Raw genomic sequence first — 14,967 nt, forward strand, 5'->3', positions numbered from 1 at the left:
AAGTATGAAGGGAAAAAGGGTAAAATAAAAACGGAAATTCTAACAAAACTATAATATATAGACCCACACGATGTGCTTTACAGAGGTGGGAAATATCTTTCTTTAGCAAACTATATTAGTTTGAGACGCTAAAAAATGAATTCCGTAAAAAGCTCGCGGGCGAACTGAAGGCCTATAAAAATCAAAAATATCACACTAAAAGACACAATTTGATGCTTAATTTTAACACCAGGATTTGTAAAAAAATGTATATCAAGCACCAAGTTTTTAACTGACATTACTGAAGAAAAAAATATTGCTTTATATTTGACCGAGAAAATTAATTTCATAGCAAAAAGGTGTAGGCCTATCTCTGAATTGTGCTGATTTTAACATGTATCGATCGACTTTCAGCGCGACTAAGCATTTCTAAAGAATCGGTTGTCCAGGCTGCTAACTGTGTACACTATGGTGCAAAAATGGTCTTATAAGTATGTTTACTTTTTTTACAGGCGACGCTAGATGCTAATAACCTGCTGCCCAAGTTACTGCGCATAAACTGCAAGATTGAGAAAATTGAGGCAATCAGCGTTATTAAGATCCTGCATTTGAAGGGTTGCAGTGCCTAGAAAATCGATGATGAAATGATAGTTATCTTCGGTGGTGATTGTGATATTGTCACTGTTGCTTTTTTTTTTTTAATTTTTATTTCATCACAGATTTTTTGGGCACTGTAACCCTTAAAATGGAACTTAATCATGCTACATGCCTAAATTTTCTCCATTTTGCTGGTTATGCGGTTACATAGGCAGGTACTGACATCTAGCGCCTGTAAACATTCTTATGAGACCATTTTTGCATCATAGTGTACATAAGGACCAGTGATTGCACTCACAAAATTTCATTGATATAGCTCTTTCACTTCTGGGCGATTTCTAAAACATGTTGTAAAGAGGGCTGAAACAACAACACTTTTCATGCTTTTGTAAAACGTACATAACTCATTAACAGCAATAAATCTAACAAGTTTTCAAAGTATATGATTTGTAGAATGAACTTTTGCCAAAAATCAATATATTATTTTTCAATAATATATTGATTTAGATATTGAAAATCGATTTTTTTTTTTTTGGCTGCTTCGACCAACAATACCTAGTCTACTCTTAAACCGATAACGTAATTTGTGATGTGATCAAGCAAAAACAGTCGGAAGTCTAAAATATTGATTTTGAGATATAGCCAGTATTTCATTTTTAACTTTTCACATCTTTTGAACTGGTTGTCCAAATTCAATGGGGTTTTCTGTAAAATGTTGCTCTGCAAATGTTGGTTACAATCTTATACGAAACTGAAATTTGAATATGTCCGACTTCAGACTGATTTTGCTTGGTCACACCACATTTATAGGTAGGCTTCCTCTTTAGGGTCCTGAACATTTTTTCTAGTGGTTGGCAATTTTGTTAAATATCTGCTATTGATTCGGAAAGCGAACGATATACGCATTTTATAATGTGTTCCAACTATTTGAAGTGGGGCAAGAAAACGCAGGTCATCTAGTTTAAATTGATCTTGTCTTCAACATCATCCCGACCGACCAATATTTATCTAATTGAAAACCTCAGAACTAAAAGGGGGTTATTGAGTGCATTTCGAGATGGCAATTAACCACCTGTTTGCTTTCCATGCAACGAGGTGCATTGTCCATGCAATTTCAATGATCTGTAACTTTATTCACTGCGGTATTTGCACATTAGCCCCTTGCTGCAGAAACTGCCACTAACTCATTTTTCATGATTTTGTGACTTAACCCCCTCTTAGTTCAGAGGTCTTCAATTGCCTGCGTTTGGGGGGATGAATGTGTGACATTACTTTGTTAAAACAGGCTGAAGGGTTACTTTCTAGAATTCGTAATTTGCAAATAAGAAATATCACTTTATACTGTTGCTATATAGGGTAGTCTTAAAGACACGATTATCGCGACTACATCGCATATTAATATAATGATTGTACGTTCGATGTTGATGCGAATACATTTCAAATTCACATTGTTTGCTGATTTTAAACTGTCTGCAAAACCATGTATTTGATACATACATATGCAACACCCTCTTACTCGTACATAGTTTAACGTTACAAATATTATAATTCTTGACCCAAAATAATAGAATTAAGGTATAATTTTAATTTTGACATACTTATCTTTCTTGAGGATATATTGGGGTGAACATAACTGGTACCTTAATTTTTTGGCTTTAATACTGTATTATTTGTATATCTCACCATCAATGTCTTTGGTTATCAAAACAAAGGTTTGTTTAACATGCACATAATTTATTCTCTCCCTCGAGTAGGCTAAGAAAGAAATGACCTTGACCAGGATTTGAATCTTGGACATCTAAACCAGTGCTCTTACAACTGAGCTACCAAGGAAGCTAATGGCTCTGGTGTACTGTACCAGGAGTCCTAGGTTTAAATCCTGGTCAAGAATGAAAAAGATTTTCTTCCTTGGCCTACTCGAGGGAAATAAATAATACGTGCCTAACATTATCAAACCTTCAGTACTTAGTAACTCTTTGTCGAAATTAACATGTTAATATTGGCTGGTTTTAATATAAAATGGTTAATCTTAAGATAATAATGAAAATTAATAAACTATTGTGAAGCTTCTGAACATTTCTGTTAAGCTCCTGACTTTTTTTTTTGGTAATAAACATCAGCTACTGATCCGGAAGGCGAACGAGATACCGGTAACCAGCGTGCGTCATAATTTGTTCTATATATTCTAAAGAGATGTTAGAAACAGGCAGGCTATCTAGTTTAAATTGATCTTGTTGTCAACATCAGACTTTCGTTCCAGACCAGCGTCTAGTCTGAATTTATGGATGTGTTGTTTTTATCGACTTTGTTGGTTTCTGAAGGGTACTATATTCAATTCGTAACATTGAGAATACTTCACACTGTCTCTCTTAATCTTATGATTGTTTTTCTAAAGACAGTTCCTATGTCATCAAATGATTATAAAAATAGGGTCGTCAAGACAATAAATCAATTCAAAGAACAATTTTTTGACTGTCTCCAAAATGGTGTATGTAGTACATAAATCTTCAATCAAATACCCTATTGTATACTTGTGATGCTACAACTGACCTACATGGACATCCAAGCAATTCACATATTGACAGGTCATTTTTTGGAAAAATGTCATCATGTTAATAAAAAAGTTAACTTTTAAAGGTCAGGTATTTCAAGCTATCAGTAGCATTATGACATCACATTGTGACATCACTTTAAATCTATGACGTCACATTAAATCTTTGACCTCACTTTAAACAATAATACCCTTTACCGATAAAGGGTATTACTTTTAAAACTACTCTTAATATTAACCCGTATACCTACATTTTATATCAGTTCCCTCTCTAAACAGAAGCGTACGGACCGATGACCTTGAAAGCTCGAAGCACATTTTGCACATGACTATCACCAGCAACAAGGGACCATCTGATGCCTCTTTGGAAGCACACATGTAACGAATGTAATATTACTAGTAACATACTATCAACATATTATATCAGGTTAAAGAGCAGACGGAGCTTGGGGCAGTTTATATATTCCCCGGTTAAATTCCTTTCATTATACGTTTTTAATTATGATATATAAATATTTTAAGACCATTAAAATAGTACCCTTAAAATAAACTCGCTCGCACCCACGACTATTTATTCCTGTAATTTGATTATTAACTAACTAATCGAAACGGGGCTTTGTGTAAAGCATCGTGTATTTCACTGTTCATAGCTATCCTCTTTAAATATTTTGATTGAAATGAAAGGATGTTTATCATACTTATGAATTGTACTCAGGAGTAGAATAAGGTATCAGAAGATCTTTATTTTTTGGAATTCAATTTTCCAAACCTTTTCACATTCTACAAGCTTTTACGTTCATGCTTTAACATATGGGTAGGGAATCTTACACAAAAATACAACTTTTATGGTAACTCAATTGAACGGCTGTAGGGTCTTTTCAAAATCCAGTTTAGCAGCTCGTAATCGTGGATTGATATAGAATTGCGTACAAACAGCTTGGCGCATCAACAGCGCTTTGCGTATTCCTTAACTGACGTACGCTTTTGTGAAGCGCAGAAACAAAGCCAAATCATTCTCGCCTATTACAACATCGAACAAATTCATAATACATGTAACATGTATAATGGTTTTCCTTGACAGGTTCTTTCAAGGAAGCATATATGTAGCTGTCATACTGTGTGTAAATTGCTTCTAGCGCTAAGCAGTCAATAGATGTTATTTTAGATATTTAATAAAGAGTATTCTGTTGTATTTAAGGTTAGCAGCCATTTTAAACTGTTGCGATTTGGTAGTTCACATCATCTTGTGAATAGTAATAGTGAGTTTTGGCAAAAATTGCATTGATCATTTCATAGCGAGCGAGTAGAAGAATCCAAATACCACAGATATTTTTTGTAGGTCCTGTGGTTCTTGAGTTACGTTGTAAAGATGGCTGAAACAACAACACTTTATCGATATTTTGGCTGCTTCGACCAACAATACCGTGTCTACCCTTAAAGCAGCATCTGTCGAAGCAGCGAAAATATCGATTTTCATTATCAAAATCAATATAAATTTATTATTGAAAAATAAAACTTTGATGTTTTGCAAAAGTTCTTTCTACAAATCATATACTTTGAAAACTTTATTTATTGTTGTTAATGAGTTATGTACATTTTACAAAAGTGTTGTTGTTTCAGCCTTGTTTACAACATAATTCAAGAACCACAAGACCTACAAAAGTATATCTGTGATATTTTAATTCTTCTACACACTCGCTATGAAATGATGAATGCAATTTTTGCCAAAGCTCACTACCATTCGCAACAGTTTAAAATAGTTGCTAACCTTAAAGTAAGCGATCAGAATGATTATAAGATAGAGCGTCACAAGCCTGACAAAGCCCCGGTCAGCAGACATTGTGGTTTGGCATTCTATTTTCAAGATATACCAAACCAATTTAGGTCCGCATATTCGTGTTATAGAAACTAAATATGTACTGGAGCCTTGATCTAATAATAAAAAGGCAATGACTTTATTTTTTACACGCACCGAATACGAACTTGGCATCCTCAAATTGCTCTAAAACTCCTCTCAGATCTTCTAGTATTATCTTGTATACGGTTCAACCTTTATAGAGCCCTTTTGGCTCGTACATAGACCAAACCCAATGAGGCTGCAGAAGCTTAAGAGACCGTACAAAATATGCACAGATTCAAGTTTGCAGTACTTGATGGCATATGTTGCATGTCTGAAGTGCGTTGATAATACTTTGCATGACATGATTACACTGTTTAATTCTCTTCAAAGGTACCCAGAGGCTCAGCCGGTGTCACAACCTGCTAATAAACGGTTTGTTGCTTAAACAATGTATCTATTTATCACGTTAGTTTACATGAGTACTCATGTTATGATATGCGCCCTTCCATATATTGTAAGAAGTTGACAATTTGATTATGCCAAATCTGCGACAAGTAAATGATTTAAATCTCCTAAAACCAAAGCTCTATGACATGATAGCTCTATAATACAAGGAATTATCTTGCTTGTTGTTGTTATCAACCTAAATAATGGGCTGGTAAGGTTGCACGAAAATACCATGTTTTATCTCAGCTTTTTTTGTTACTTATCTCAAAATTCAGTATCAATGTAAATTTTGATGTAGAATCGTAATGGCACACTAAGTACCCGACCCGTTTTTTATGAGTTAATAAATGTGTATCACTTATTGGAAGTGAAATTGCAAAAATTATTACACGTGTAGTGAGAAGTTGATGCGTCTAATGCACGAGCCCCGAAGGGGGAAGTGCATTAAACGCAAAAAAGGTTTTCTTGGCCTTCTCCAGGAAAAAAATAAATTATGTAGATATTCCGTTGGCCTCAACCTCGAAAGAAAATAACTCTTAGTCAAAAGGTTTAACATAAATATGATATGAAATGGTTAATCGTTAGATATTATAATGAAAATTAAAAAAATTATTAAGCTCCTGAAAACTTGTACGTAACATTTTTTTCCTCAGAAGTTTACCGTTTTGTAATTGTTAAACATCTGCTAGGATCCGTAATGTGAACGAAATACCCAGAGTACTTCATACTTTGTTCTGAGGAGATGTAAGAAAAATGCAGTTTAAATTGATCTTGTTGTCAGCATCACACTTTCATTCTCGACCAATGTATATTTTGAATTTTCGGATGTGTTGTTTTTATCGACCTGTACATAATGGCGTTGCTTGAAAGTGTGATGCTGAAGGGTACTTTATTTTATTCGTAATTTTGACAGATTGTTTTATACTGTCTTTGATATTTGTTGATAAGAACAATTCCTATATTCAATCTGAATATTTAAAAAATAGTGTAGTCAAGACAATAAATACATTTAAAATACACATTTTGTACTGATTTAAACTGTCTTCAAAATAGTGTATTATGTCCATAAATCTGGATCCTGGATCTATTTAATTTACAAAGTACCGCGTTATATTATTAGAATATTTTGTCGCAAAATAAAAGTTATTAACTACAGAAGAAGTGACTATTACTTCTGACCCATATGGACATCTCAGCAAATCACAGAGAATGCATATCACTTTTAATATTTATTTTATCAAACATCTAAAGGCAACAAAATAAGGTAACGCTGATGTTTGTTTTTTTCATGTTCGGGTTTATCAAAATATCAGTATTATCATAGGTAAAAGTAAAAGGTAACATATCAAGGTATCAAGGAAATTCTCATAATGACAAAACTGGTGCATGCCTACCTCTTAAAATTTATTACATAGGGTCTTAATTTAATACTATTCTTGATCGTAACCCATAAACCTACAGTTTATCATTACATTAAAAGCTCGAAACACATTTGCCCATGACTTCTGTTCTATCATCAGCGACAAGGGGCCATCTGCAGTTATCTTTGGGTAGTTTAGTAGTTGCTTTTTGGTAGTTAGCTTTGGGTAATTTATTAGATTCCTTGCATTATACGTTTTTAGCTAGCCTCTTTACATATTGTGAAATTAAAGGATTTTTGGGGTGTTTTAAGTTGTCATATTTAGGAATTGTATGTACTCGGGAATTGCGTATTTTCCAAAACGTTTTACATTTTACATTAGATATTCACATTGTGTGAAATATGATTGTCGACAATATTTGACACTATAAGATCTTTGACAGGTATATCTCCCTAAGCTTTTAAGATAATGGTATAACAACTCATTTCAATAGGAACTTTTAAAAATTCATTTAGCATTGTGAAAGGTTATTATTGTAGAGTATCTAAAAACTTCACAATTATACATAACATATATATTGGAATTGCTCGACACATAGCTACACATTCCCTCTAGCTCTAAGACGTTAGCACATACACGTTGTTTTTTTTCTATAGATGAAAGAGTGTTCTGTTGTATTTAAAGCGCCATCTTAAAGCAGGAGATGAGAAGGATATAGTCCAGGCATTTTTAGCGCCAAACCCTGGCTAAGCCCTGGTCATCAGATGTTGTGGTTTGGATTTCTATTTTCAAGATGTACCAAACCAATTTAGTCCATATTATTCATGTTGCAGAAACTAAACACTGGATACGAACTGCATCCTCACATTGTTCTAAAACTCCTCTCAGACCAAAATGTAGGGAGTCACAAGATGACCACAGATAGTGTGTTCATTTATTCAATAACTTTTTAGGGGGTGAGGTGTATCGATGGTGGTGGTGGGGGGTCATAAAATGTTTGTTGCCGAAATAGGGGGGGGGGGGAGCGCAATTTTATTGACGCCGACTTTTTGTAAGTTTGGGACCCCCTTCCGAAGAAAATTATAACTCCCTTAAGAGACCGCACAAAATATGTGCAGACTAAAGTTTCTAGTACATACGTTGCATGTCTGAATTTACTTTAATAATACTTTGCATGACATGATTACAGGTTTTCATTCACTTCAAGTGTACCCCAGAGGCTCAGCCGTTGTCACAACATGGTATTAACCCGTGTGTTACATAAACAAACCAATAATAGAGTTTGCGAAATGCGGTTCAAAAGCACAGACTTCAACGTCTAGAGGGTTATAGAGGATTATCTATTCAAAACCACTATGCCATCCAGATGAGCAATGGTTTTTGGGGTTGTGGTGAGCAGCGGTGGTTTCGGATTAGGGTGTATAGGTGCGCCATGGTTACAGAGCTATGCGCTATGTAGCCATGGCGCCTATGTTCAAGGGTATTAGGTTTGGCAGACAGTGGCCGATCATTTAAAGGGGGTGACCCTATTGGTTTAGGATACGGATTGTCTTCAAACTTACATACAATATCAAATATCTTTATGCATCTATGTGAGAAAACGAGAATATTTTCAGCGTAAATGTGAATAATTAGCACAATCAGCAAGCCAATCATTGCGTGAATTGCATTATTGTCCGGCATCCAGAAACATGCAGCACCGTTGCCGTATTCCCGTCGCCATACCACTACGCCCATCATTCTTGACAAAAATATCTCATTCTTATTGTTTTAATTCGACCCTGAAATATTTTCTTTTAATTTTGTGTATATCATCATGTACATTAAATATTTTTCATTTATTTTATGATTTTTGTAAATGAAAAAAAAAAGAGTTTTCATTATTTTAGTTTTAATTAACTAATTAATTAATTTTGTAGTGGGGGCATTTTTTTCTTATATTTTTTTCATGTTCCTCGTATCATGCTTGAGAAAATAAGGTCTTGTTCTGTATTTATTTCGCCTCTTATGTATTTCTTTATTTTTGTTTTCAGCATTTCATTGTTACAGCGCCCTCTATAATATGTTGGACGTAATTTATTTCCCGAGCCAAGGTGTGGTTTTAGCTGTTATTGGCCCCGTTACAAAAATAAAGTGCACAAAATATATTTCCCAATGTAATGTATACATTTTCACATAAAAATAAATAATTTAGGAGTTAAAATGAATGTGAAAAAAAATTACTGAAACAACTCCACCTGGAATCGAACCCGGGCCTCCCGCGTTGCAGGCGAGAATTCTACCACTGAACCACGAGAACATTTGAATGAAAACGGGAATTTTAGAAATTATATATTCAACTCAAATAATTGCAGTCTCTTCCGCAGCGTTTGGTTCCGCTTTTCCCAGCCACGATATATACAAAGTCACACGTAGCATTATACAAATTATAATGAGGCGATGTCCAGGGATGAAACCCCCCAAAACGCCGTCTGATGGCGAAAAACCGACCCTTTTCCCACGTGTTTATTACAGGTTTACGTAGCTCCTATATATCTGAGTGGGTCCCCCAGGGGCAAATAATAATATTTTAAACAATTGTGTGACGTCACGGCTTCTTAATTTTTTTCAAAAATTGGCCCTCAAACTCATAATAACAGTCCAATACAAGAATGAACTGCAGAAATTCATACTTAAATAATCTATCTTCCTGTATAACCGGTTATTTGGGATAATTACCGTCCCGTTATCTTGCTATTTGATGACAAAATCAGCGGGCCAAAAAGACGTACCAAGGAAAAAATATGGCAGGGCTCACCGACTTGGAGATTTGCTGGCTAGCGCCTATTGGCCGTTGCCGGCGGGGTGGAATAGCGTCTAGTTAAGGGGGGGCTACACCCCAGCCTAATGTTTTGCCTGTTTTTGCATTTTTCTAAAAAATTATAGCGCATTGGTGATAAGTAAGATATGTATATTATAGGGGCAAGGACTACTACTGCACTGGAAATTTTATTTCAGCACAGACAACAGTTGTGGAGTTACAGTCAAAAATGAGGGAAAACCAGTATTTGATCAATAAATCAATAACTACTTGCCTTGAGTTGCTGTATTTTCAGTGCAGTAGTTGTAGTCCTTGCCCTATAATATACATATCTTAAATGCAAAAATAGGCACAAAATTGGCCAGGGGTGTATTAAAAGACCAATTATTTGAAATCACTTTTAGTTGGGTACAAAATACGCCACAAATTGTTTAAAATTGAGGATTGAATTAGGTTATGCTATTGGAAACTGGTTCTAAACGTCGTGCTTTTGTGTGTGATCATGACGTAAAAAATCAATGAAAACTTTTTACTGGAGCTAGCATTGTAGGATACTTCTGGGGAGCAGCAGTTGCATATATTTTAAATACAACTTGTCATATGTTGCATTTCGTAAGAAAAGGGAGGACAGGAAGATGCAGTGGCGGTAGCCAATGGGCTTGGTCCTCCCTCTGTGTGATGCTGGCCGCAGTGATATTTTAGTAAAATACGTCTGTGGGCTTTTTTGTCAATAATGTTTTCCATTGAAAAAAATTTATATCTTTAGTACGAAAAGTCAAATATTTTTCAAATGATCGTCGGCTTTTCCTTCCAACGACATATACTTGATATAAATATCATTAGATTTATACAATTTACTTCGAGGACTGTTGAATATCAAAAATATAAATTTTTAATAATTTACCATAAAATATGTATTATATCTCGAAATTTCAAAAAATCAAAATTGTTTGATATCACAAGGACATTCTTCGTATTCAGAATGCAATTCGATATGTCTGATGTGCCCTCAGATCTCTCAAAAAATACTGTGCAAAGGTGGGTGACAGAGCCCTTAATACAATCAGGGTTTATGTATTAATAAACTAGAGTATGGGCAAGTGGACTACGGAGAAGTTTGAGCGTCACCAATCACCCCTAGCATTGTTTAAGGAACAGCGCGTGTTTCCGAAGGTCATAAGTGCGAAAAGGGTTAAAGTTCGGGTTTATGGCATTTGAGGTCATGATATGAGTAAGAGTTAAGGTAAGGGTTAGCATCAGGCTTAGTTTACGGTTAGGAATATGGTCAGTTTAAGGTTATGGTCAGGGTTAGAGGCGGGGTTATATTTAGGGATAGGGAAAGGGTTGGTGGTTTAGAGGTTGGGCTTAGAGTTTGGGCTTAGTTTATAAGGAATCTTATTGGGTTTTGGACTAATAACCACATTGACATGCTATCGACCCAATCACCTTGCAGTTTGAAGGTAAAACTAATAACGAAATTCAGTCACACATTTTAAATTAATTCGGGTTTTTTTCTTCTTTTCTATTGCAGGTTATGGTTACTTAGCTCCCAGAACTCAGATTGGACGTGGAATATGCATTCTCTACACTGCCATTGGACTGCCACTAAATTTAATCTTCATGGCGTGTGTTGGTAAAAATCTTGCTTGTCTTATTGGTCTGATTTACTCTAAACTCAAAGGGTTATTTTTGTGGATAATATCGTTACACAAACTTGGCTTAAAACAACACACGGGCAAACTAGACAACGGCGAAATGCAAGCAGCAGCTTATAGGAATAGATCTATAGAAATGTCTGGAGCCGAATCGAGTGTGAGAGTTACCGAAAATGGTGACATAGTTAGCGAAATAGGTGTCGAGACGCCGCAACCGATGGCACGTAACGGTGTTACCAATTATTCCGCCCAATACCTTCAGTGGCCTGGACGAGATCCAGATACCCGTAGTCTTTCAGCATGTTCAGAAAAGACTCTCTCTGATATACCACGAACACCGTCCAGATCAACGATTGCCGAACCTGTGATAGAGGTTCCTAATATTCAGCACCCACAGCATCATAACAAAACTGCACCGGACGTGCCCATGTTGTTTTTATTGTTTTTGATAATGGGATATTGCTGTCTCGGTGCATGGTTTATGCGCATGAAAAATCCGGTTTGGACTTTCTTAGACGGGGTGTATTTCTGGTTCATAACTATTACAACTGTTGGGTTTGGAGATTTAGAATTCCAACAGGACAATAGCGTGGACAGCGAGAATGATCATGGCAATGGAACAATCTTAATACAGGTTGCCGTAATTGCTTTTGTAGTGGTCGGACTAGCCTTAATGTCTGCCTGTGTAACATTGTTTATTGAACGTGGTCATCAATATAAACGAGCTTCACAAAGACTGATGTGTAATGCAGTGAATGACTCGGGAGAAATGCATTGATATCAATTCGGCAATGTCCTCGCAAAGTGGCCAATTTGCATGTATGAAATCATTTAGCCATTTAACGACTTGTATGAGAATATTGCCGCCAGCATTTGTCAAATGAACAAATTTAATGCCACAAATGGAACACGAATTTTAATCAAGGCACCATCATGTATCTTATCTGTCGGCAACATCAGCACTGAGAAAAGTTAGCATTGTCTAAGCTCTTTTAAACAATGAAAATGCGCCGTAACACTACTCTCAATTTATGCAAACTTTGCTACAACGTACAACGTATATCACACATTATAATGTGTGGCTCGATTGAGTAAAACGCTTTATGATAAAAAACTTTTAATCAGATTTGATTTGAGGTAATTGCTATTAAATCATATCAAAATATGACATGAAAATGCCCAGTTACATTTAAAACACATTAAAGTCCCATTCAGTGATCCCAGCGCAAGTGTAAAAATTTTAAATTCTTTACAAAATTCCTTAAAGGATAAGTCATTCAAGTTGTAATTTGATATTTTTGGACTGAAATAGTTGACAAAAAACGAAGAAAACAGCAGTATTGACGAAGTTGAAATACCATTCAAATACATGTAGATAACTTATATACTGTCAGTATATAAATTACAGATTCATGTAAAATGCCTTATATTGACTTAAATACACAGCTTTTAACAGGCTATACGCTCGTATTAGCACATCTATGACAATGACATAGGTACCAAGATCTGAATTTTTGCGATAACTTTTACGATCGTCCGGATGAGCAAATCACTGAATGGGCCTTTAAGTATTTAGACAAAAATAAAGAACATAATGATTTTAATAATAAATCAGCCCATAATTCAAAAGCAACTTGGAGACATCACAACAAACTGTTATTTAAATGTTGACAAAATATTTTGGCAAAATGTTTGTAAAAAATGTTTTACAGTAACATTTTGACAACATTTTTTCAAAACGTTTTCATGCCATTTATATGACCCATATTTTAAAACGTTCTAAAACATTTTTAGAATCTTACATAATGGTTTTATAAAATCTTAAGTGATATATAGTTTTTATTTGTATCTTTTTGTATTTTCATATGAGCGAGGTATAATATTTCTTGAAGAAATGTAACATATTCTTTTTATTTCAAGAAAAGGGAATACTGTATTATATTACAAGTTCATTTAAAGGTGTGTAAGCAAGGCTGCAAAAGAGAAGAGGTTTTACCTATCTTTATTATGATTACATTATTACTACATTATTATGAAGGTATTTTTGAAGACTGCAACTCAACATTTGCATGCGTATTAAAGCTTTAAGCTGAATTTGCAAAAAACAGCAAAAACAAAACACTTATTTTCTAAAAGTTTGAAACATATTCATGTCTTTCTTGCTATTGTAACCCTTTGAATGACGAATTACTTGACATTTTTTGCATGGCTGTTCAAAAGGGCCGCATGTGCAGAACATTTTTGTTTGTTAACTTCAATTTTTGATGAATAAAAAATATGTTATTAGGGAGTGTTCATAAATACTTTGGTGGGGGGTTGGAAAATATTGGGGGGGATCAAAAACATTTTGGGTTCTAAAAAGGGGGGATCAAAAAACATTCAGTCCTTAATAGGGGGGATCAAAAAAATTTAAGGGTAAAATTCCCGGGTAAAATGTACGAGAAGGCATGTACATTCCAAAAATGTTAAGTATTCAATTTTGTAATCTCAAGCTACAAATCAACAAAATGTGCGCACTTTACAATCTGGGTGTAACACTATGACTCCAGTGACTTAATGACCATAGGGGTAGATCCCGGGGAGATGGTGGGGATAAATTCCCCCCAATATTTTGATAGGGGGGATGGTCCATACAATCATCCTCCCAATGTTGACGCCTGTATATGAGTTTCTAACCAAAATTAACCCCATATTTGGTCATTTTAAACTAAAAAGTGCCAATTTTTTTTCGCTTCGCGCAAATCAATTCCAGTTTTGTACTATATTTCGCCAGTTTAGCTTCAATATGGCTATTTTTTGCGCGCTTCGGGCGCATTTGTATGGTAAAAGGTGCTGAATTCACTGGACTTCAAGAAAATTTCTCCAACCCCAATGTCAAAAAGAAATCTATATCACTGTAAGCACTGTTAATGATGTATATTTTTGGTTCCTTTTTAAGGACATGAAGGGGGGGGGTCAAAAAAATTTTAGACAATAAAAAGGGGATTAAAAAAATCCACCCTTTTTTAGGGGGATCAAAAATTTTGACGTCCGAGGTTGCAACTTTTCCAACCACCCCCACCAAAATATTTATGAACACTCCCTTAATCATGATGAACGCATTTCAGTTGAATCGAAATTATACACATGTTTATCACAAGTTTATAGTATTCAATAAGTGGTTTTAAAAAGGTTTCTATACAGTTATTCACAATACTGAACTATACGTATGTTATCGAATGCAACATACTTTGGCATACTCATGAGGGCTCACTACAATGCACCTGAGGGCTCACTTATTGACAATTCTGATTTTGTGATCTACAGGTTTATTGACCGTGATTCCGTGAAACCCTGAGTACTCGGGGATTTATTAAAACGGGTAAGACAGAGGAGTATGATCACTGAGAAGACCGGATGTGGAATATCTATTAATTGTCCAAATTAATACAAATCAGAGTTTATGTAAAATTAACAGTGTACTTCGGTTATATATAAATGCGCATTTATAAATGCGCACGTGACCACCTCCGCGATGCCATAACAGCTTATTGACCTTTTTCCCTCTATCCCACAATGCACTATTCCAGGGGGTATGACGTAGTTCATCAACCTCATAGATCGTGTGCATCCGATGGTCTTTGCCAGGCCTTCGCAATTATTTTGTCTTAATATGGGCATACTGATTCCATATATGCGGATTATCGTAAAGGCCATCGATGTTACTAATTATGCAATTATTGAATACACGAGTGATG

At 35.2% G+C, this 14,967-nt stretch overlaps 1 protein-coding gene across 4 annotated transcripts in view; it reads left to right on the top strand.

The window, feature by feature from the left end:
• LOC140148597 (potassium channel subfamily K member 18-like) overlaps positions 1 to 12,578 on the top strand; it is a 93,300-nt gene extending 80,722 nt beyond the window's left edge. For 3 of the 4 annotated variants that reach the window (XM_072170606.1, XM_072170607.1, XM_072170608.1), the window contains exon 2: positions 11,107 to 12,578. In XM_072170606.1, the coding sequence (XP_072026707.1) occupies positions 11,107 to 12,008 (902 nt within the window). In that variant the 3' untranslated portion in view covers positions 12,009 to 12,578. The remainder of the gene's footprint in view (positions 1 to 11,106) is intronic. The other variant, XR_011858503.1, reaches the window with a different exon arrangement.
• The last annotated feature ends 2,389 nt before the right edge of the window (positions 12,579 to 14,967 follow it).

Source organism: Amphiura filiformis, chromosome 3 (genome assembly GCF_039555335.1).
Source record: "Amphiura filiformis chromosome 3, Afil_fr2py, whole genome shotgun sequence".
Classification (NCBI taxonomy): domain Eukaryota; kingdom Metazoa; phylum Echinodermata; class Ophiuroidea; order Amphilepidida; family Amphiuridae; genus Amphiura; species Amphiura filiformis.